We start from the raw sequence: 23,568 nt of genomic DNA on the forward strand, positions 1-23,568 counted from the left end.
AGGTGAGGTATTGGAATGTGGAGACAGAACCCTGGTACCACTGCCTGACGACGCTCACTCAGGAAATCAGTAAGCCATGAGACCAGGTTGGTGGGCAGCCCTAGTGCAATGGCCTTGTTGATAACAGTGCAGAAATCAACAAGGTCAAAAGCCTTTCTGAAGTCAACAAGGGCAATGGCCAGTGATGTCTTACGTTTCTCCAGGTTTTTGTGCAGAAAATCGAGGAAACTAACTAAGCAGTGTGATGTAGAGGAGGTCCTCATATTGTCAAATTTCTGTGGATCAATTGACTGATAAATACTGGCAAATGCCCATCCAAAAAGAAAGTCTTCACAGAGTAGACTGGGTTTGTCGGTGATGGCAACTGGCCTCAGATCATAAGGGGACTGTGGGGTGGGGACCTTGGGGATAGGGGTGACATATGCGGTTTTCCATTCATTAGGGCATTTGCTTTGTCTGAGGGATGCATTAATAATGGGACAGAGGGAGGTGGCAAGTTCGACTGCAAACTCCTTGTAAATTTTGATTGGGAGGTCAATTTTGGTTGTAGAGCGTTTGGATTTAAATTTCAGGAGTTTGTTGGCAATTTCTCTTGTAGTTGCTTCTTCGGAAGTAAAACTTCTTGAACGCGTAGTCTTCCCACATCGGGCTACTTCCTCCTTTTGCTGTCATTATTCCCTGGAGCTTGGCATAAATTTGTCTGAGATCCATAAAAATGTACATTTTATTGAGGACTTCACATAGACTGGTGACGAAGATGGTGCCGGTGTCTCTTAACCTCAACGCCCTGATGCCTTCGGCGGTGGCGTGGATAGTCACTATGTCTTTGAGGACCTCCCCCTCATCGTTAAACACCTGCTTCTCAAACTTAGGTCCTCGACAGAAGTTACTCATGAAGATTTTGGGTTTTGCTTCCAGCTGAGGGCACTTTCTTCTGGTGAACTGACGTCTGATGTCATGAAGGTGTAATGTTTCATGGTCTACGGAGAGAAATTCATAAGGTGTCTCTCCATGACTCAGGAAGAAAAAAATAATTGAATCAACCGTCCTCAAGTTCTGATCAGTCCTAATAGCCTCGATTTTCTCTAAAGTTTGTTTCTTGTTCAGGTCTTCATAGATGAAAACCTTATAGTCTAATTTAGAAAAAGTGTCTCTTAGGTTAAGTGAGTCGTACTGAGCCCCTTCCCGTACACGAGCTTGTCCACTAAATATGTAGTTGAAAGCATAAACGTGACCCGGAGGACTGGACTTCACTTGGTATTTATATGTCGAGTTGGAGTTGCCGTCGAAGACATCGTTCATTCCCGACACCTATGGAATAGATAATGTGATATAAGATGTCCTTTGAAGCCGAAGATTTAAAATGAAGCCCTTACGCAGATACAGAACACTTCTCAAGGTAACACAGCACAGTACACGTGTGAGAAGCTTGTTGGATATCTTATGTCTTTGTTTAGCTTCAACAACGGCAAATTTGATAACTTTGTCTTCATTTACACCGTAATGAAAGTTAAAACTAGACCAATTATCAGAAAGCCTCGTTATTGTTTAAGGCAGAATAGATAAAATACAAGAAACTACGGTGTTGTTTAACTGTTTTTCTCCATCTTCCTCATACATATGAATATAAGAACATAAGAACATAAGAAAATAAGGAGTCTGCAATAGGCCGGTTGGCCTGTGCATGGCAGCTCCTGTCGAGAGTTACTACCACTCTCTATCATCCATGAATCTATCTAGCCTCCTTTTAAGACTTTCCAGCGTTCCAGCACTTACTACAAAGTTGCTAAGCTTGTTCCACTCGTCCACCACCCTATTTGTAAACCAGTTCCTTCCTATCTCCCTCATAAACCCAAACTTATCCAACTTAAATCCGTTGCTACGAGTCCTATCCTGCTCGGATATTATAAGAACTTTATCTATATCGCCTTTATTGATTCCTTTCACCCACTTAAATACTTCTATCATATCTCCCCGCACTCTTCGTCTTTCTAGGGAATGCAAGTTTAGTTTCTTTAACCTATCCTGATATGGAAGGTTTCTACAGAGTGAATGACTTAAGACTTGATTACAAGCTGCGTTAATAAAGATAGCTTGGCATACATCCAAACAGCGACGAGTCCCGTGGTCAGGGGAGAAAAACTTTGTCACGAAACGCGTCCATAGAGCTACCTAACGCACATTATTATGTGTTTGTATACCCTTGATCTCTGTGAGGCACATTATCTGGGACTTGTAAAAGATCTCAAACAACTACACTCTATGTCACCAGGTGTATCATATTGGTCTTCCAACAACCTAACGTTTGCATATTTTCATCATCACCATCACGTGTGAGGTAGATAGTCATCGCTAGAGTCTCTGGAAGTAAAACTTCTTGGAAAATGAATAGTCTTCCCACATTGGGGTAGTTCCTGAATTTCTCATCATTTGGACTTGGAGCATGGCATACATTTCTCTTATTTCCATAACGCCGTTGTTGACATTTCTGAATGCCTGACACAAACTCTTGACGAAAATTGTACCCGCGACCCTTGACCTGAGTGCCTTGACACCCTCAGTAGTGGCGTGGATAGTGACCATGTCACGGGGGACATCCACTTTTCCGTCATACTCCCATTGCTCAGTATCGGCTCCTCGGCAGAAGTTGGCCATGAAGATTTTGGGTTTTTTCTTGAGTTGAGGACACTTACTATCTACGAAGTGACGCCTTATTTCATCCAAACTCAGTTTTTGTCCTTCGCAGGTGTAAAATATATAATTACTTAATCCATGGCTCAAAAAGAAAAATATAATTGAATCCACTTCATATAGTATTGGATCATTCCGAATACTTAAGATTGTTTCCATAGTTAATTCCTTGGTCATATCTTCATAGACGATGACCTCATAGCCAAACATAGAAAGCGTCTCCCTTAGGTTGTTGGAGTCACGTTCCGCCCCAGCACGTGCCTCCAGTTGATTTTTAAACGTGTAGTTAAAAACATAAGCGTAACCCCGAGATCTGGACATGCTAGTGTAGTAATCCGACTGAAACGATTCGTTGGTGACCGACGTCTGCTTCATCATCGATACCTATGGAGTAAATAAAAGATGTTCTTAGCGATGTAAGAGTAAACTGCTGACACAAAGAAAACCTGAGAAATAACACATTATACAAAGTGTGTTTCCATGTCTGTCTTTCTGCTCTAACACACCAAAAATTATCTCTTACTCAGTCTCTTGATCGAATGAAAGTAAGTGTGTGTGTGTGTGTGTGTGTGTGTGTGTGTGTGTGTGTGTGTGTGTGTGTGTGTGTGTGTGTGTGTGTGTGTGCGTGCGTGCGTGCGTGTGCGTGCTGGCACCAACTCTCTTTTCCATCTTCTTGGCTGCCTTCCTTACTCGTGCCAGTGTCAATTTAGCCAGGGGGTGATCATTGAGTACCGGGTAAAGGGGGTTCTTTTCAACATAAGACGACTCCGGCAAGAACAAAGGTGTCGGTAGCTTCCATTACTGAACTTCAGTATGCAGACGACCTCACCCTTGTTGCTCACACTGAGCAGGACCTACAGGAGATACCTGAACACCTATGCAGACGCGTATGCACACTTCGACCTTGAGGTGAATGTACGTAAGACTCAGATTCTCTTACAACCTGCCCCTGGTTCAGACACACCTCCACCATCCATCCAGCTTAACGGTACTACACTCTCTAATGTTGCCCACTATCGGTATCTCGGCTCCCACCTGTCCACCACCGCAGACATCGATGAAGAAATTCAGCATCGGATCAGATGTGCATCTGACCCTTGGGCGGACTCCGAAATCGTGTCTTCAGCTGTTGGGAGCTGAAATTATCCACAAAGTTGCACGTACAGTAAGTATATTGAGCAGTGGTCCTGCCCACCTTACTATATGGCAGTGAGACATGGGTCACATACAGGAAGCACTTCAAGGCACTTGAAAACTTTCACCAACGTGGTCTACGTTCCATCCTCCGAGTTCGCTGGGAAGACAAGAGAACGAATGCCAGCATTCTTGCTGACACCAACTGTAGGAGCATTGGGGCTACCATTATACATGAACAACTACGCTGGACTGGCCATGTTACCCGCATGGACGACAGTAGACTGCCAAAGCAGCTACTTTACAGTCACCTAACGAATAGTAAACGTAACGTTGGCGGGCAACTGAAAAGGTATAAGGATAGTCTTAAGACAAACCTGAAAAGGTGCCAAATCGACCCTCTCACCTGGGAGTTGATTACTCCACATCGTAACGTTTGGAGGAGCACCACACGGGATGGTGTCAATACTTTCGAGTTAGCCCGACTGCAAACCGAGGCAGACAAGCGCCAACGTCAGAACGACGCTGCCACCGCCCCTCCCACAGTAGATGGAGCCCTCCATCTACTGCTCCATCGGGCTCTTTAGTCACCTCAAAACTCACTAACTTAGGTGACATCCCTAATAACCCATATAATTTTACCATAGCTGGTTGATCGTCATACTCGATTCCGAGTGACAGCAAAGTAGTAGAAGTAATAATAATAATAATAATAATAATAATAATTAACGGTTTATTGAAAAAATTCTGCAGCCCGAAAGCTGAAAATATACATTGGACATAAATGACTTATTACATACATTGGTGGTTTAACAAAAGCCTTCATTAGAGAAAGGTAAAGGAACATACAGTGAACATACAGATTAATGTAGGTGTTGAACAGCAAACTCGTAGTGTAGTAACTCCCTCCCAGATGGTGTTAGGAGGAACTCACGTGGTATAGTAACCCTCACAGATGGTGTTATGAGGGGCATCACGTGGTGTAATAATTCCCTCACAGATGGTGTTATGAGGGGCCTCACGTGGTATAGTAACTCCCTCACAGATGGTGTTATGAGGGGCCTGACGTGGTGTAGTAATTCCCCCACAGATGGTGTTATGAGGGACCTCACGTGTAGTAATTCCCTCACAGATGGTGTGATGAGGGACTTGACGTGGTGTAGTAATTCTCTCACATATGGTGTTATGAGGGACATGTGGTGTAGTAATTCCCTCACAGATAAGAACATAAGAACATAAGAAAGTGGGATACTGCAGGAGGCCGACTGGCCCATACAGGGCAGATCCCTTTCACACCCATCCCAGCACTTCCATGTGCCTATCCAACTTCGTCTTGAAGCTCCCTAGCGTCCCCGATCCTACTATAGCACTCGGTAGCCTATTCCACATATCCACAACTCTATTACCAAACCAGTGCTTGCCTATATCCTTTCTGAATCGGAATTTATCTAATTTAAAGCCATTTGTTCTAGTTATTCGTTATTACTGAGCTTCAGAACATCTTCCATTTTACCCTTGTTAATCCCCACTTACCCACTTGTACACCTCTATCATATCTCCCTAACTCTACGCCTCTCTAATGATGTAAGCCTAAGCTTTTCAGTCTTTCTTCATATGGAAGGTTTCTAATATTATGGATCATTTTTGTCATTCTTCTTTACTCTCAAAGAATCTATGTCCATTCTATAATAAGGACACCAGAACTGAACCGCATAATCCATGTGTGGCCTCACTAATGCTAGGTAAAGTTTCAAGATAACGTCAGCAGTTCTGTTACTCACAGACCTGAATATGAACCCAAGAATCCTGTTTGCCTTGTTGCGAACGCTAATACATTGTTTTCTAGGTTTCAAGTCGTTGCTAACAAATACACCTAGATCTTTTCACAAACTGAGTTTTCTATTTCCGTGTTACCTAGTTTATACTTAACGTTTGTATTCGTCTTCCTATCTGTAGTACCTTGCATTTATCAGTATTAAAATTCATTTGCCAGTCTACTGACCACTCATGTAAGGTATCTAGATCTCTTTGAAGGTGTTCAAAGTCACTGTCTGAATTTATCACTCTCCCCATTTTGGTATCATCTGCAAATTTACTAATCCTACTAGTTATGCCTAAATCAAGATCATTAATGAATATAACAAACAGCAGAGGGCCTAATACAGATCCCTGGGGAACTCCTTTTGACCGCACCCCAGTCTGACTTTTAATCCATTTATGCTGACTCTTTGTTTCCTACCAGTTAACCATGACCTAATCCATTTTAATACTGATCCACCTATTCCATGTGCTTCTACCTTCCTTATCAATCTCTCATGGGACTCTATCAATGCTTTACTGAAATCTAAATAAATTATATCATATGACTTATCATTATCTACCGCTTCAAATACTTCTGAGAAAAAGCTAAGCAAATTTGTGAGACAAGAACGTCCCTGGTGAACCGTGCTGAGAAGAATGAATTAAGTTGAATGTTTCAAGGTGGCTTCTGATTTTTTGTAGCAATAATTGACTCTAGCAACTTGCCTATGATTGACGTGAGACTAATGGGACGGTAATTTGATGCTATTGATTTATCACCCTTTTGAAAATCGGAACTACATTTGCAAGTTTCCAAGCTTCTGGCACTAGGCCCGATTCTAATGACTTATTAAATAAAACTGCTAATGGATTACTCAACTCATCTCTACACATTCTTTTAATATTCTAGCATATACCTCGTCTGGACCAGGCGATTTATGAGGCTTCAGTTTGTTAATTACTTTAAGCACATCATGTTACTAGTAATATTGATATTCATCAACATATTTTCTATACTGTCGTATATATACCTTATGAACTTCTGAAACTCTAGGTTTAATTTGTGAATACGGAGCGAAAATGACTATTTAACGTACTACACATTTCTAACTCATCATCAGTCATTTCTCCTGTCGTAGTTTTAAGGGGACCTATTGTATCTCTAACCTTTGATTTATACAGTTGATAAAAAGCTTTGGGGTTATTTTTCGATTCGTTTGGTCTTAGGCCTTCCTATCGTAGACGGATTAACACATCGCTGGTTGTTGTTGGGTCTCACGGGCCGTTATCACTGGGTACCTGGGACCTCACTGTGTGAAGGTTAACTTGGGTACGACTGTTACTGTTGAGTTGTTCTCACTGACTTAAGCACTGTTCACCTCTGTTTAACACTGGTTCCGTTCCTTTCCTAAATGAAATTGTAACTTCTGGCGAGAACTTGTTGATATTCCGGTGGGAAGAAGGGTTCAGGGGAGGGGGGTTGGTATGGGCCAACTTAACAGTTGACCTGGCTGCTCCGAGAGGAGCGCCAGGTACGTCTTGACCCTTCGGTGGTCAAGGATGTAGTGTGTGTGTGTGTGTGTGTGTGTGTGTGTGTGTGTGTGTGTGTGTGCGCACGCACACACACTTATATTTTTAGACGTATTGAACATTGAACATTTCATAAATGATAAATGAAGTACGAATTGCAAGAAGTAGCTTTGATGCGTTCCTCGGTGCTTAGCGTGGGAGAGAGACATAGCTACGTGACAGTGCTAGGGGAAGAGATCAAGAAGCTATCCCATTTATTTATAATTTTTTGCACACTTTAAATATTTACATGTTAATTACTTTCTGGACAAAAGTAATGAATAAAAACACATTTTAATCATTTAAGTAAGGAAAATGTTGCTCGTTTTGTTTGCGATATAAGAGTAACTATAATTTTTAATAATTCCTACAGCGCAAAATTTAGTAATATTTTATTGATGAAAATTGAAAAAAGGGTGAAGAGAAAAATGATACAGTTTGAAGTAATTGAGATTAAAATGTTTTGGCGTCAAAGTTGATTTAAAGGTTTGGTGCATTTATTTACACAACATTAATTCTTTAAACTTGGGACCTTGTCATTGTGGAGACTGGAGTGTTACATTCTTCTCTTCTCTGTCTCAGGGTTCAGGCAAGCTGCATGACCTTTACACGTGCATAATTTGGTGCATGGAAGAGTGAACTTGTAGCAGGAGCAGAGTGTTGCTGTGCAGGCGGTCTTACAGCTACAATTAACCAGGTTGTACACCTCGTCGGGAACAATTGACTGCCCAGGAAGGCTATAAACTGGTGTCAGTGTTGATCCATTCATCTCCCAGCCATACTGCAATGGGTCGAGCGGTGGCTGTGAGGGCATCCCAGCAGACTTCCATAACGCTGTTTGGTAGTGTGCCCGTCCGCAGTGGGGCCTGAACGCCGCCATTGTAGGTGGCAATCGGCTTAACCTAGGAAACCTCAACTTGTTGTTACTGATCTGTTTTGTGAAAATAGTTGCACGCATGTTGTTTAACGAATCTCCTGGTGTCTGGTTATACAGAGCTGATACGTATTTCAGGGATACATCCGTGACCTCATCAAGGGACGCAGATGGATTCCCAAGGTCTAATGAACCAGGGAATGCCTCAAGAGTTTTCAATGCTGTTATTTTTCCGATACCAGCGAAGGAGGAAACGGTGTCACAGCCAGTCAAGGCATGAGCTGCTAGAATGTTTGGGATTATACTTGAGTGTTTCTTAACAACCTCGTTGATACTGACGACGGCGTGACCCCTAGTGCATGACTCCATGCTTACTTGGACGGTGTGTGGTATGTTGTTTGTGCGAGCGTGCAGGTGATGAGCGAGGATGAGGAACACGTCTGTGTCATCACACACTATTCTTATTGGTGAATGGCCAGCCGCTGCCTCTTGGAGCATGTGGTAAGCCATGATCACGTCAGCTTCCTCGTGAGTCACCGCAGTTTGCTGTGGGCCAATACCAACCTGTATTGGATGAGCATCAGGTCCAGTTACGATAACTTGCTTGCCTCGAGGAACTTGTATGGAGCATAACTGCTTGACAATCAGCGAGATGATTCGTTTCTTATCGACGACTTGATCGGATTGTAGCGACTCTTCACTGAAATTGTACACAGGAGCGTATCTTTTCTGGCGGGCTTTTCTACAACACGTCTTTGGACTGATGTCATAGTATCTATCAAATACTACGTGTAACACTGGCGCTCTCTCTCCTCGTCGTATGATGTTCTTTACCACAGTACTGATGTACGTAGACACGGTCGCTTGTGAAACTGGCCAAGGAACAGCCCAGAGTAAGGCACTGCCGTCCAGGATGATTACCTCTGGAGTCAGCTTGGCTCGTAAGTCTCCTGGCACTAAGAGCCTGTTCTTCAGCACCGACTTACTTGTGTGTCTCATTTCACCGCCCTCGTCAAAAAGAGCAGTCGGGTATGGAGCTAATTCATGCGAGAATAAAGTCTCCCGAGAAATGATGTCCTTCGATGTTGCCATAATTTTGACAATACGTTCATACGTAACTCCTGTGTTCACGTCAGGACGGTCATTACCAGGACTGACGTGCTGTGTCCCTGCTGCTGTTCCTCTACTTACTGCTTGAGGGCGGTCATTACCAGGACTGACGGGCTGTGTTCCTGCTGCCGCCCCTCTGCTTACTGTCTTTTTCACGGTGTCATGGAGTTTTGTCTCCATCCCCTCGACAGTACCAATCTGGGATTCAGTTAAGTGAGTAATGAAGATATTATGATAATTCTCCTACGCTGTGCCGTAAGCACTACTGCCACCCAAAAACATAATACCCTTTTCTAGTAGACAATATACGGTAACATTCTTAATTAAACACAATATAAGTGAAAGTAAACTGATAAACGAAAAATAATATATTAAGGGTAATTATATTTAAAAGTGATAAAGTATCTTGATTTGGGAAAACATTTAAGGGTTAAAGAAGTGTTCAAAATGAAGTATGGGTGAGAGACGGACCCAAGGAAATGATTAACCTGAGCTGTAATCTAAGGCAGGAGAGAAAATTAATGATGAAATAAACCCAATTCATCCCCGGGGTGAGTTTTAAAGGCCTAAAGACGACTGAATGTTGCCACAAGTACAATTAACATATACAGTACATGTGTTTAGGATAGGGAATCAGCTTCTTCTTACTATATCTATACTTAAACGTAAAACTGTACATATACCTGAATAGCAGAATAAAGACGGTTTGTGAGGGAAAGTGCAAATTCACATCCGAATTAACAAACCTACTGAAGAAAGTTAATAGTAAGGAAACACCAAAGTCACGTTGGAAGTTGTGTGGTTCACTTCACTGTCCTAAACTTGAGAACATGATGTGCATAATAAATTTAGTTCATAATTATTTCTTGTATTTTTATACCTACAGGTTCGTGTGGAGATCACGTGAATGCTTGTAATATTATAACATTGTCCTCACTTGTAGTACACCTAACCTAACCTGACCTAACTTAATCTGAAATTATATTATTAAAGCTGAATTAGAGATAGAATATAAATTAAATTGTTTTCAGTCACCCAGAGATATATGTTTTTATACCATAATATATAATTATGTTACTATAAACTGACAATGATATTTTGGGGTGCCGAGTCTGACTGAGGAGCCTTCAGTGTTTCCTGCGTGTAATGAGAGGCAACTAATAGAAAGACAAAGAAAATCAATAAATGGATAGATAAGACGGTGTTGTTACTCGCCTTGGCCTTGTGGGTCTCGCTCTCCAGATGTCTCCCAAGGTCCCAGCGCTTGACGGACCGGTTACATGGTATGCACATATAAAGTTTTGACTTGTCGTCCGTCTCGGCGATGATTTCCTCGTTGTTGTCACTCTCCTCTTCCTGGTCGGCGTCGTCCTTCCACTTCATCAGATCACCAAAGTGCACAATCTAATTATCAAATCAAATTATAGAACTTACTAATAAGGAAATGTATAACAATATTTTAACAGGTGGAGGTATTGTACGTACATTGTGCATCCTTTTCAGGTGTAAACACATCTTAGGTCTAGGCACAAGAGATTGTACAGCTAAAAGTAAAGTACATACACAGTATGAACCTTGGTCTATTAAATGTAAAAAACATATCACCCTAATATCAGTATACCTGTGTTAATAGTCTTGTCTTATATTATTACTTTTTTCACGTGAATGGTAATATTATCTAATTTATATTTCATTCATACATAAAATTAAAACATTTAACATTATTTTTATGTATTATTTAAAGGTAAATATATCTTCACATTCCCTTAATACCTTATTCTGGTGTGTCTGGCTCGTGAAGTGGCGCTTAAGAGTGCTCTTGGTTTTAAGTTCCTTGTTGCACACATTACATCGGTAAGGTCCGTTGTTATCACCCAGCTGGGCGACTTGGCCGACCCGTAGAGCCTTCTCTACCTCGTCATCTGCCCCGCCACTTGCACCGCACACCTGGCCAAGGTTAATAAGATTATCATTACTGTCACAATGGCAAGATTATCTTGACATGTGTGGTGTTGCCACAATAAAACATCAGCAGTATACCAACTGCATTGGTAGTCCTTAATAGCCAAAGTAACTGTTGTTATTAAATAATTGATGTTATTTTTGCTAAGAAATATTAACATGGGATTTTTCATGCATCTTGAATTAATATGTCGTACTTCAATTTAATGTTTCGGAAATTTGTAAAACGTTGTACAGCTAAAAGTTATAACACACAAGTTGTAAGACTAGAGAAATGTCAGTTATGATTTGTTGATGGTTTATGTTTATTTAGTATTACAGTAAGTGGCTGTTTGGTGAAGTCCAGCCCTCGCAACTTTGTCCAGTTTTACCTTTACCAAACTGTCAATGTTATTAATTAGGTGTGAAACAATACCTGATGAGGTGTTTTGGTGGCTGGTATTTGTTGACCATGATGCTGAGGCGACGCTGGCCTTGCTGAGCCTAACTCGAAAATAAGAAATTGCCGACTGTGAAAATTTTGATTTCTGAAAGTTTTATATACTTCATTTTTTAATTTTGACAATATATTTACAATAAGAAAAGGACGTTGGCTGTCTGTCTGTCTGTGTGTTCCAGCCATAGCTCCAGTGTCATTGTATCTCTCAAATACTACGTGTAACACTGGCGCTGTCTCTCCTCGTCGAATGATGCACTCAAGGTCAATGTAGAGAGGTCGGCCGGACAGCGGTCTAGTTTTCTTTCGCTCTGCGCAGTGACGTCAAGTGAACTATAACTGTCTGTCTGTCTCTCTCTATTTACTGCTTTAGGCCGGTCATTACCAGGACTGACGTGCTGTGTCCCTGCTGCTGTCCCTCTGCTTACTGCTTTAGGCCGGTCATTATCAGGACTGACGTGCTGTGTCCCTGCTGCTGTCCCTCTGCTTACTGCTTTAGGCCGGTCATTATCAGGACTGACGGGCTGTGTCCCTGCTGCTGCCCCTCTGCTTACTGCTTTAGGCCGGTCATTACCAGGACTGACGTGCTGTGTCCCTGCTGCTGTCCCTCTGCTTACTGCTTTAGGCCGGTCATTATCAGGACTGACGGGCTGTGTCCTGCTGCCCTTCGCCTTGCTGCTTTGGTGTGGTGTTCACCAGGACTGACAGGCTGTGTCCCTGCTGCACTGCCCCTCTGCTTACTGCTGGGCCGGTCATTACCGGACTGACGGGCTGTGTCCCTGCTGCCACTTTTCCCTCTGTGCACTGCTTTAGGCCGGTCATTACCAGGACCCCGGCCAGGCTGTGTCCCTGCTGCTGCCCTCTGCTTACTGCTAGGCCAGTCATTACCAGGACTGACGGGCTGTGTCCTGCTGCTTTGCCCGTCTGCTTGCTGCTGGGCCGGTCATTACCAGGACGACGGGCTGTGTCCCTGCTGCTGCCCCTCTGCTTACTGCTTTGGGCCGGTCATTACCAGGACGGCGTGCTGTGTCCCTGCTGCTGCCCCTCTGCTTACTACTTTAGGCCGGTCATTACCCACCCGGGACTGACGGGCTGTGTCCCTGCTGCTGCCCCTCTGCTTCCACCACTTTGGCCGGTCATTACCAGGACTGACGGGCTGTGTCCCTGCTGCTGCCCGTCTGCTTACTGCTTTAGGCCGGTCATTACCAGACGACCGGGCTGTGTCCCTGCGCGCACCGCCCCTCTGCTTACTGCTTTAGGCCGGTCGTACCAGGACTGACGTGCTGTGTCCCTGCTGCTGCCCCTCTGCTTACTGCTTTAGGACGGTCATTACTGCTTTAGGACGGTCATTACCAGGACTGACGGTCTGTGTCCCTGCTGCTGCCCCTCTGCTTACTGCTTTAGGACGGTCATTACCAGGACTGACGGGCTGTGTCCCTGCTGCTGCCCCTCTGCTTACTGCTTTAGGCCGGTCATTACCAGGACTGACGGGCTGTGTCCCTGCTGCTGCCCCTCTGTTTATTGTCTTTTCCCGCTGTCAAAGGAGTGCGGCGGTCGAATGGATACAGCTATCACCTTCCGTTCAATGGGGTCGGTGGTTCGATCTCCGGGCGCTTCTACTGTAGTTCACCCAGTTGTAAATGGGTATGTAAGTTTACAGCTTGGGGAAGTGAATACGGTCGAAAGAAGTACCGGTCATGCGGACTCCTTTAGTATCCACACTGTGTAACCACAATGTGTATCCACTCTGTCCCTAACTGGCATTAATGCCTATGGGACCCATTTTCACGGTGTCATGGAGTTTTGCTTCCATCACCTTGGCACCATCAATCTGGTACTTACCTAATTGAGTTATGAAGGTATTAAGATAAGTGTCTTACGCTGTACATATCCACCACTGCCACCATAAAACAAAACGCAAGGTAAATGAAAGTTGGGTAAACGGTGACTGAAGAAATATGTAGAAATGATAAAGTTTGATGATTCAATAAAGCTCTAAGAGTTACAGACGAATGTATAATGACGCTTGGGTGAGAGACGAACCGGGGAAAAGGAATATCCTGAGTTGTAACTTAAAGCAGGAGTGAAAAATAAAGATGAATTAAATCAGGTTGATCCTTGATGTGAGTAGTAAAGAACTGAAGTTAACTGAATATTGCCACAAGTATATTTCACATAAATTTCTGAACCCACAGTGTTTCGTGCCTGTAATGAAAGGCGACTCATAAATAGTAAGAAAAGTGAAGCAACCAATAGATTGATACAACTATATTGCTACTTGCCCTTGATTTGTGATTATCTCTGAGCACATGTCGGGTTATGCCCTCCTCTTCGTCTTCATCCTCCTCATCGTTATATTCCTGGTCGTCATCGTCATCCTCCTCTTCACTGTCCTCGTCCTCTTGGGAGTTGTCCTCTTGGGAGTCGTCCTCTTGGGAGTTGTCCTCTTGGGAGCTGTCCTCTTCTTCCCACTTCATCTAAACTCCAAAGACAAGAATAAAACCATGAAATAAATTCGAATAATATACTAATAAGGAAATATATAACAATATTTTGACAGGTGGAGGTATTGTACGTACACTGTGCATCCTTCTCAGGTGTAAACACATCTAAGGTGTAGACACAAGAGACTGTACAGCTAAAAGTACAGTACATACACAGTATGAACCTTGGTCTATTAAATGAAGAGTATATATCACCCTAATATCAGTATACCTGTGTTAATAGTCGTGTCACATTATTACTGTTCTCACATGAATGGTAATATTATCTAAGTTATATTTCATGCATACATAAAATTAAAAAATTTAACATTATTTTTAAGTATTATTTAAAGGTAAATATATCTTCACATTCCCTTAATACCTTATTCTGGTGTGTCTGGCTCGTGAAGTGGCGCTTAAGAGTGCTCTTGGTTTTAAGTTCCTTGTTGCACACATTACATCGGTAAGGTCCGTTGTTATCACCCAGCTGGGCGACTTGGCCGACCCGTAGAGCCTTCGCTACCTCGTCATCTGCCCCGCCAGTTGCATCACCCACCTGTATAGGTGATAAGATTATCGTGATTTATGTGTGGTGTTGCCTCAATACAAAATCAGCAGTATACACCTGTACATGTTATTATAATAGGCAAGGTAATTATTGTTATCAAATAATTTATAGGAATTTTGGAGTGAAACTTAACACTAGATTTTACTCGCATCTTCTATTAGTATGTCGTAGTTCATTTTAATATTCGAGAAAATTGTAACAAAATATTGTACAGTTAAATAAATGTTATAACACATAAAGTGTGAGAAGAGAAAAATGTCAGTTATGATTTGTTGATGGTTTATGTTTATTTAGTATTACAGTAAGTGGCTGTTTGGTGAAGTCCAGCCCTCGCAACTTTGTCCAGTTTTACCTTTACCAAACTGTCAATGTTATTAATTAGGTGTGAAACAATACCTGTTGAGGTGTTTTGGTGGCTGGTATTTGTTGACCATGATGCTGAGGCGACGCTGGCCTTGCTGAGCTTATCTGGAAATAAACGTATTTCACATTCGGAACATTAATGACTGATGAAAATTATGTTATATATTCCATTGCCTCTCTCTCTCTCTCTCTCTCTCTCTCTCTCTCTCTCTCTCTCTCTCTCTCTCTCTTTATATCTCTCTCTCTCTCTCTCTCTCTCTCTCTCTCTCTCTCTCTCTCTCTCTCTCTCTCTCTCTCTCTCTCTCTCTCTCTCTCTCTCTCTCTCTCTCTCTCTCTCTCTCTCTCTCTCTCTCTCTCTCTCCCCGAAGATGTCTTGAATAAAGACGAAAGCTAAGGTGTTCCGTTGTTTCCCTTTTCCGTGTGATTTTATCAAGATTTATCTATCCACGTTTTCATTGTGGATCTACATGATATATATATATATATATATATATATATATATATATATATATATATATATATATATATATATATATATATATATATATATATATATATATATTGATACTTAATGGAATATATCAACGGGCAATTTTGGGCATAGTTTGAAAATATGTGCAATAAGTATCACAAATTTCTCTTCATTATTAGAAATGATATCTTAATAATTATTGCTCTTAAATTTGTACAGTAAACTTTATAAGGAAAACCTTTTGAAATATATTTTATTTTATGGAATATAAATGTTCAGGGATCATTGTAGAAGTCTCTCAAGAAATATAGTAGATAAAGGAAGGAATATAGGTAGTCCAGCTAATGTGGGTATAAACTGGTAGTTACATTATGTGTATTATAATGTTAATGTTAATATTTACACGTTGTGGCTACACGTGTACAGTACACAGTAGCGGGATTACACGCATTTTATTGGCAATACATTAAGTTGTTTAGCAAATATTAACATTGTATGTCTTCCCATTATTAATATACCAGTGTCAATAATCATGTCACATATTATTTTTTCTTTCATGGATGGTTATATTATCTAGGAGTTATATTTCATTAATCCATAAAGTTATGAATTTAGCTTATTATTTATTATTATTGTTTAAAGGTAAATATATTTATCTTCACATTCCCTTAATACCTTATTCTGGTGTGTCTGGCTCGTGAAGTGGCGCTTAAGAGTGCTCTTGGTTTTAAGTTCCTTGTTGCACACATTACATCGGTAAGGTCCGTTGTTATCACCCAGCTGGGCGACTTGGCCGACCCGTAGAGCCTTCGCTACCTCGTCATCTGCCCCGCCAGTTGCATCACCCACCTGTATAGGTGATAAGATTATCGTGATTTATGTGTGGTGTTGCCTCAATACAAAATCAGCAGTATACACCTGTACATGTTATTATAATAGGCAAGGTAATTATTGTTATCAAATAATTTATAGGAATTTTGGAGTGAAACTTAACACTAGATTTTACTCGCATCTTCTATTAGTATGTCGTAGTTCATTTTAATATTCGAGAAAATTGTAACAAAATATTGTACAGTTAAATAAATGTTATAACACACAAAGTGTGAGAAGAGAAAAATGTCAGTTATGATTTGTTGATGGTTTATGTTTATTTAGTATTACAGTAAGTGGCTGTTTGGTGAAGTCCAGCCCTCGCAACTTTGTCCAGTTTTACCTTTACCAAACTGTCAATGTTATTAATTAGGTGTGAAACAATACCTGTTGAGGTGTTTTGGTGGCTGGTATTTGTTGACCATGATGCTGAGGCGACGCTGGCCTTGCTGAGCTTATCTGGAAATAAACGTATTTCACATTCGGAACATTAATGACTGATGAAAATTATGTTATATATTCCATTGCCTCTTTATACTCGAAGATGTTCTTGAATAAAGACGAAAGTTTAAGGTGTTCCGTTGTTTCCCCGTGTGATTTTATCAAGATTTATCTTATCCACGTTTTCATTAGGATTTATATATATATATATATATATATATATATATATATATATATATATATATATATATATATATATATATATATATATATATATTGATACTTAATGGAATATATCAACGGGCAATTTTGGGCATAGTTTGAAAATATGTGCAATAAGTATCACAAATTTCTCTTCATTATTAGAAATGATATCTTAATAATTATTGCTCTTAAATTTGTACAGTAAACTTTATAAGGAAAACCTTTTGAAATATATTTTATTTTATGGAATATAAATGTTCAGGGATCATTGTAGAAGTCTCTCAAGAAATATAGTAGATAAAGGAAGGAATATAGGTAGTCCAGCTAATGTGGGTATAAACTGGTAGTTACATTATGTGTATTATAATGTTAATGTTAATATTTACACGTTGTGGCTACACGTGTACAGTACACAGTAGCGGGATTACACGCATTTTATTGGCAATACATTAAGTTGTTTAGCAAATATTAACATTGTATGTCTTCCCATTATTAATATACCAGTGTCAATAATCATGTCACATATTATTTTTTCTTTCATGGATGGTTATATTATCTAGGAGTTATATTTCATTAATCCATAAAGTTATGAATTTAGCTTATTATTTATTATTATTGTTTAAAGGTAAATATATTTATCTTCACATTCCCTTAATACCTTATTCTGGTGTGTCTGGCTCGTGAAGTGGCGCTTAAGAGTGCTCTTGGTTTTAAGTTCCTTGTTGCACACATTACATCGGTAAGGTCCGTTGTTATCACCCAGCTGGGCGACTTGGCCGACCCGTAGAGCCTTCGCTACCTCGTCATCTGCCCCGCCAGTTGCATCACCCACCTGTATAGGTGATAAGATTATCGTGATTTATGTGTGGTGTTGCCTCAATACAAAATCAGCAGTATACACCTGTACATGTTATTATAATAGGCAAGGTAATTATTGTTATCAAATAATTTATAGGAATTTTGGAGTGAAACTTAACACTAGATTTTACTCGCATCTTCTATTAGTATGTCGTAGTTCATTTTAATATTCGAGAAAATTGTAACAAAATATTGTACAGTTAAATAAATGTTATAACACACAAAGTGTGATGTCAGTTATGATTTGTTGATGGTTTATGTTTATTTAGTATTACAGTAAGTGGCTGTTTGGTGAAGTCCAGCCCTCGCAACTTTGTCCAGTTTTACCTTTACCAAACTGTTAATGTTATTAATTAGGTGTGAAACAATACCTGTTGAGGTGTTTTGGTGGCTGGTATTTGTTGACCATGATGCTGAGGCGACGCTGGCCTTGCTGAGCTTATCTGGAAATAAACGTATTTCACATTCGGAACATTAATGACTGATGAAAATTATGTTATATATTCCATCTCCCCCCGAAGATGTCTTTGAATAAAGACGAAAGCTAAGGTGTTCCGTTGTTTCCTTTTCCCGTGTGATTTTATCAAGATTTATCTTATCCACGTTTTCATTAGATCATATATATATATATATATATATATATATATATATATATATATATATATATATATATATATATATATATATATATATATATATTGATACTTAATGGAATATATCAACGGGCAATTTTGGGCATAGTTTGAAAATATGTGCAATAAGTATCACAAATTTCTCTTCATTATTAGAAATGATATCTTAATAATTATTGCTCTTAAATTTGTACAGTAAACTTTATAAGGAAAACCTTTTGAAATATATTTTATTTTATGGAATATAAATGTTCAGGGATCATTGTAGAAGTCTCTCAAGAAATATAGTAGATAAAGGAAGGAATATAGGTAGTCCAGCTAATGTGGGTATAAACTGGTAGTTACATTATGTGTATTATAATGTTAATGTTAATATTTACACGTTGTGGCTACACGTGTACAGTACACAGTAGCGAGATTACACGCATTTTATTGGCAATACATTAAGTTGTTTAGCAAATATTAACATTGTATATCTTCCCATTATTAATATACCTGTATCAATAATCATGTCACATATTATTTTTTCTTTCATGGATGGTTATATTATCTAGGAGTTATATTTCATTAATCCATAAAGTTATGAATTTAGCTTATTATTTATTAGTATTGTTTAAAGGTAAATATATCTTCACATTCCCTTAATACCTTATTCTGGTGTGTCTGGCTCGTGAAGTGGCGCATAAGAGTGCTCTTGGTTTTAAGTTCCTTGTTGCACACATTACATCGGTAAGGTCCGTTGTTATCACCCAGCTGGGTGACTTGGCCGGCCCGTAGAGCCTTCGCTCCCTCGTCATCTGCCCAGCCAGTTGCACTACATACCTGGCCAGTTATTATGCTTAATGTTACTGTCACAAGTGATTAGATTATCGTGATTTATGTGTGATGTTGCACCAATACGACAGCTGCAGTATACCACCTGTATACATTGGCTTTATTAGGCAAGTAAGAATTGTTACCAAATAACTAGTATGGTATATTTAATGAAAATTAACATTGAAGTATTAATATATCCTCTATTAGTATGACATTTTGTTCTATTATTATGGAAATCTGTAAAATATTGTTGCGTTAAGTAAATGTTATAACACACAAAGTGTGAGAAGAGAGAAATGTCAGTTATGATTTGTTGATGGTTTATGTTTATTTAGTATTACAGTAAGTGGCTGTTTGGTGAAGTCCAGCCCTCGCAACTTTGTCCAGTTTTACCTTTACCAAACTGTCAATGTTATTAATTAGGTGTGAAACAATACCTGTTGAGGTGTTTTGGTGGCTGGTATTTGTTGACCATGATGCTGAGGCGACGCTGGCCTTGCTGAGCTTATCTGGAAATAAACGTAATATATATATATATATATATATATATATATATATATATATATATATATATATATATATATATATATATATATATATACAGGGTGTCTCAGAAAAATGTATGCACAACACCATACAGATTTCTCCTGAAGATTGCTTGGAATGGTCCTATTACAAGCATCAACATTCTCCTTACTTGTGGGAGACCTCGTGCATCAACAAGTGAGGATAATGTAGGATGTGATATAAGCATTCACGCGATCTCCATGAATATCTGTAATGTAGTTTGTATACAATTTTCTGAGACACCCTGTCTATCAGTGATCATAGTGGAAGTTTGACAAGAAATATTATAGTAGATCAAGAATAAACAAAGAAACGTCGCCCAGCTAATGTGCGTATAGTGTTAGTACAGGACTACAGTATTGTCATTTTAATTTTCATACGATATGTTTTGATATGTACAGTAGTCAGTAGTTACTTTACACATATTTTCTTTGCAATGTAATGACTTATTCTATTAAATTTAAGAATATATTATCCCATTAACATATCTGTGTTAGTTTTGTCACACTATTATATTATCAGTTTTACTGACATGAATGATAAGCTTGTCATTACTTTATTAAAAAACAAACAGATATGAAATACTACCTTTTAATTATTATTTAAAGAAAAATATATCTTCACATTCCCTTAATACCTTATTCTGGTGTGTCTGGCTCGTGAAGTGATTCTTAAGAGTGCTCTTGGTTTTAAGTTCCTTGTTGCACACATTACATCGGTAAGGTCCGTTGTTATCACCCAGCTGGGCGACTTGGCCGGCCTGTAGAGCCCTCGCTACCTCGTCATACGCCCCGCCACCTGCATTACCCATCTGACCAGGGTTAATAAGATTATCATTACTGTCACATGTGATAAGATTGTCATATGTGATATGTGTGGTGTTGTCGCAGTATACAAACCAGTATATATATATATATATATATATATATATATATATATATATATATATATATATATATATATATATTTGCAAGTAAATCACTGTAGGTGCGCGTGATCCAGGTATATGCTGATAACCACAAGGAAAAAGAAAACACGAAGTTCCAAAGCGCTTTCGTGTAATTCACATCTTCAGGGGTGAGTGTAACATTACACTTAGGGGGTCATCTTGTAACACTACACTCAGGGTGTCATCTTGTAACACTGCACTCAGGGTGTCATCTTGTAACACAACACTCAGGGGGTCATCTTGTAACACTACACTCAGGGAGTCATCTTGTAACAATGCACTCAGGGTGTCATCTTGTAACACTACACTCAGGGGGTCATCTTGTAACACTACACTTAGGGTGTCATCTTGTAACACTACACTCAGGGGTCATCTTGTAACACTAAACTCAGGGGGCCATCTTGTAACACTACACTCAGGGAGTCATCTTGTAACACTGCACTCAGGGTGTCATCTTGTAACACTACACTCAGGGTCATCTTGTAACACTACACTTAGGGGGTCATCTTGTAACACTACACTTAGGGTGTCATCTTGTAACACTACACTCAGGGGTCATCTTGTAACACTAAACTCAGGGGCCATCTTGTAACACTACACTCAGGAGTCATCTTGTAACACTACACTTAGGGTGTCATCTTGTAACACTACACTCAGGGGTCATCTTGTAACACTAAACGCAGGGGCCATCTTGTAACACTACACTCAGGGAGTCATCTTGTAACACTGCACTCAGGGTGTCATCTTGTAACACTACACTCAGGGGGTCATCTTGTAACACTACACTTAGGGTGTCATCTTGTAACACTACACTCAGGGGTCATCTTGTAACACTAAACGCAGGGGCCATCTTGTAACACTACACTCAGGGAGTCATCTTGTAACACTGCACTCAGGGTGTCATCTTGTAACACTACACTCAGGGGTCATCTTGTACACACACTCAGGGGGTCATCTTGTAACACTACACTCAGGGGTCATCTTGTAACACTACACTCAGGGGTCATCTTGTACATCTACACTCAGGGGTCATCTTGTAACACACTACACTCAGGGGTCATCTTGTACCACTACACTCAGGGGGTCATCTTGTACCACTACACTCAGGGGGTCATCTTGTACCACTACACTCAGGGGGTCATCTTGTAACACTACACTCAGGGGGTCATCTTGTACCACTGCACTCAGGGGGTCATCTTGTACCACTACACTCGGGGGTCATCTTGTAACACTACACTCGGGAGTCATCTTATAACACTGCACTCAGGGGGTCATGTTGTAACACTACACTCGGGGGTCATCTTGTTTCACTACACTCGGGGGGTCATCTTGTAACACTACACTCGGGGGTCATCTTGTAACACTAAACTCAGTGGTCATCTTGTAACAGTACACTCTGGGGTCATCTTGTAACACCCTACAAGTGTCAGTCAGCAGCTTACACTCTAGGTGTGGTTGTTGTGTTGGCGGTAGTTTGTGCACTAAAACAAAAGACTTAAGGATCGGCCATCCTTTATCACAAGTATGACTTTCACACGTTTAAATATAAAACACACAGTCAGTAATACTCACACGTTGGCCCATAGTGGTAGCAGTGAGGGGTACAGTACGTGCGTCTGCTTCACCACAACAGTCCATTATGGCTATGTTATCTGCTGATACTAGACTTCCTGTACAATGTTGACGTGATGTGGTCGGGTCCAACTTATTTCTAATTGGTATATTTACTCCTTTATTGCGTGGTGTTGAACATGTTAGTGATGTGGTGTTTTAAGTTAGTTAATAGGCTGTACACACACTACCTCCTTGAGATATAATATAGTTCGTTTTTTCCCAGCTGAGAAAAAAATGCCCCGCCCCCTCCTCAAGAGTGACAGCTGATTGGCTGTTGCAAATCTGTCCGATTTTGTCCTGAGTAATGATGTATTTTTAAATGAGTTTATTCATAAAGACCGTTTCTGACGAGAAAGATATTACAGCATTACTTTGGACAAAATCGGACAGGTTTGCAACAGCCAATCAGCTGTAAATCTTGAGGAGGGGGCGGGGCATTTTTTCTCAGCTAAAAAAAAACGCACAAGAGTTAAGTGTTTTTTGTAATAGCGTTGTGCGTGCGTGAGTGCATGACGTCAACAACACACAAAGAAGACATTATCATTGCATCCTGTTATGAAACGTTTGAGGCAGTACTACCAACCACCCGTGTGTCCTGCCCTGGTCTAGTTAACCTCATAAGGCTTAAGCTTTAAAGGGGTTGGGAGAAGTAGGTGGTGGTGAGGGGTGAGGGGCTGGGAGAAGTGTGGGGGTGGTGAGGGGTGAGGATTGGAGCAGGGAGGAGGGAGCTGTGATGGACGATGAGCGAGGGGGGCTGTGAGGAGTAGGAGGGGTGAGGATGTGAGTGGGTTGAGGAGTGCTGAGGGTTTGATAGAGAGGAGCCATGAACAACGAGGGGTGAGGGGTGAGGGGAGGGGTGAGGAGTGCTGTGGGTTTGATAGAGAGGAGCCATGAACAACGAGGGGTGTGGGGTGAGGGGAGGGGTGAGGAGTGCTGTGGGTTTGATAGAGAGGAGCCATGAACAACGAGGGGTGTGGGGTGAGGGGAGGGGTGAGGTGAGCGGCGGGCAGCACACATTAGCTCTGATAATAAGGTTCTTTCATCCTCGGCCTGAAGGTGGTGCCTCTCATCCTGGGTCATGAGGGGAAGGAAGGGTTCATGGCTACACTGTTCATCTCCTCATTTTTCCACTTTTATCTTCTCTTTCCTATATTC

General features: G+C 40.6%; 2 protein-coding genes across 6 annotated transcripts; both read right to left on the reverse strand.

Moving 5' to 3' along the window:
* Nucleotides 1-236: 236 nt before the first annotated feature.
* LOC121873894 (caspase-2-like) lies at nt 237-1,724 on the reverse strand. Its single transcript, XM_042377774.1, has one exon. The coding sequence runs from the start codon at nt 1,300-1,302 to the stop codon at nt 562-564; it is 741 nt and encodes a 246-aa protein (XP_042233708.1). The 5' UTR covers nt 1,303-1,724; the 3' UTR covers nt 237-561.
* Nucleotides 1,725-1,934: 210 nt separating this feature from the next.
* LOC121873893 (zinc finger protein 99-like) lies at nt 1,935-22,598 on the reverse strand. Of its 5 annotated transcripts, none has more exons than XM_042377773.1 (14): nt 22,372-22,582; nt 20,488-20,661; nt 19,721-19,792; nt 19,116-19,289; nt 18,207-18,278; nt 17,636-17,809; nt 16,720-16,791; nt 16,138-16,311; nt 15,024-15,095; nt 14,442-14,615; nt 13,859-14,053; nt 10,952-11,125; nt 10,394-10,582; nt 1,935-3,075 (listed from the first exon to the last, which is right to left on the reverse strand). In XM_042377773.1, exons 1-14 carry the CDS (start codon nt 22,435-22,437, stop codon nt 2,353-2,355), a joined length of 2,505 nt encoding a protein of 834 aa, XP_042233707.1. In that variant the 5' UTR covers nt 22,438-22,582; the 3' UTR covers nt 1,935-2,352. The 5 variants fall into 5 exon arrangements, with proteins under 5 accessions (XP_042233707.1, XP_042233706.1, XP_042233705.1 ...); XM_042377768.1 differs by lacking the exon at nt 1,935-3,075 and adding an exon at nt 7,182-9,376 and having other exon boundaries at nt 22,372-22,591; XM_042377769.1 differs by lacking the exons at nt 1,935-3,075; nt 22,372-22,582 and adding exons at nt 7,182-9,376; nt 22,242-22,324.
* Nucleotides 22,599-23,568: the final 970 nt, after the last annotated feature.

This window comes from Homarus americanus, unplaced genomic scaffold (genome assembly GCF_018991925.1).
Source record: "Homarus americanus isolate GMGI-L3 unplaced genomic scaffold, GMGI_Hamer_2.0 scaffold25827, whole genome shotgun sequence".
Lineage (NCBI taxonomy): Eukaryota > Metazoa > Arthropoda > Malacostraca > Decapoda > Nephropidae > Homarus > Homarus americanus.

What these genes read in the sequence shown, in the direction of transcription:
- LOC121873894 (XM_042377774.1), bottom strand. Translation starts at nt 1,302, where the DNA reads ATGAACGATGTCTTCGACGGCAACTCCAACTCGACATATAAATACCAA.
- LOC121873893 (XM_042377768.1), bottom strand. Translation starts at nt 22,437, where the DNA reads ATGGACTGTTGTGGTGAAGCAGACGCACGTACTGTACCCCTCACTGCT. An exon ending in CTACCACTATGGGCCAACGT is followed by an intron (nt 20,662 to 22,371) that starts GTGAGTATTACT and finishes AACCCTGGTCAG; the next exon opens with ATGGGTAATGCAGGTGGCGG. An exon ending in GCCAGACACACCAGAATAAG is followed by an intron (nt 15,096 to 16,137) that starts GTATTAAGGGAA and finishes GTTTATTTCCAG; the next exon opens with ATAAGCTCAGCAAGGCCAGC.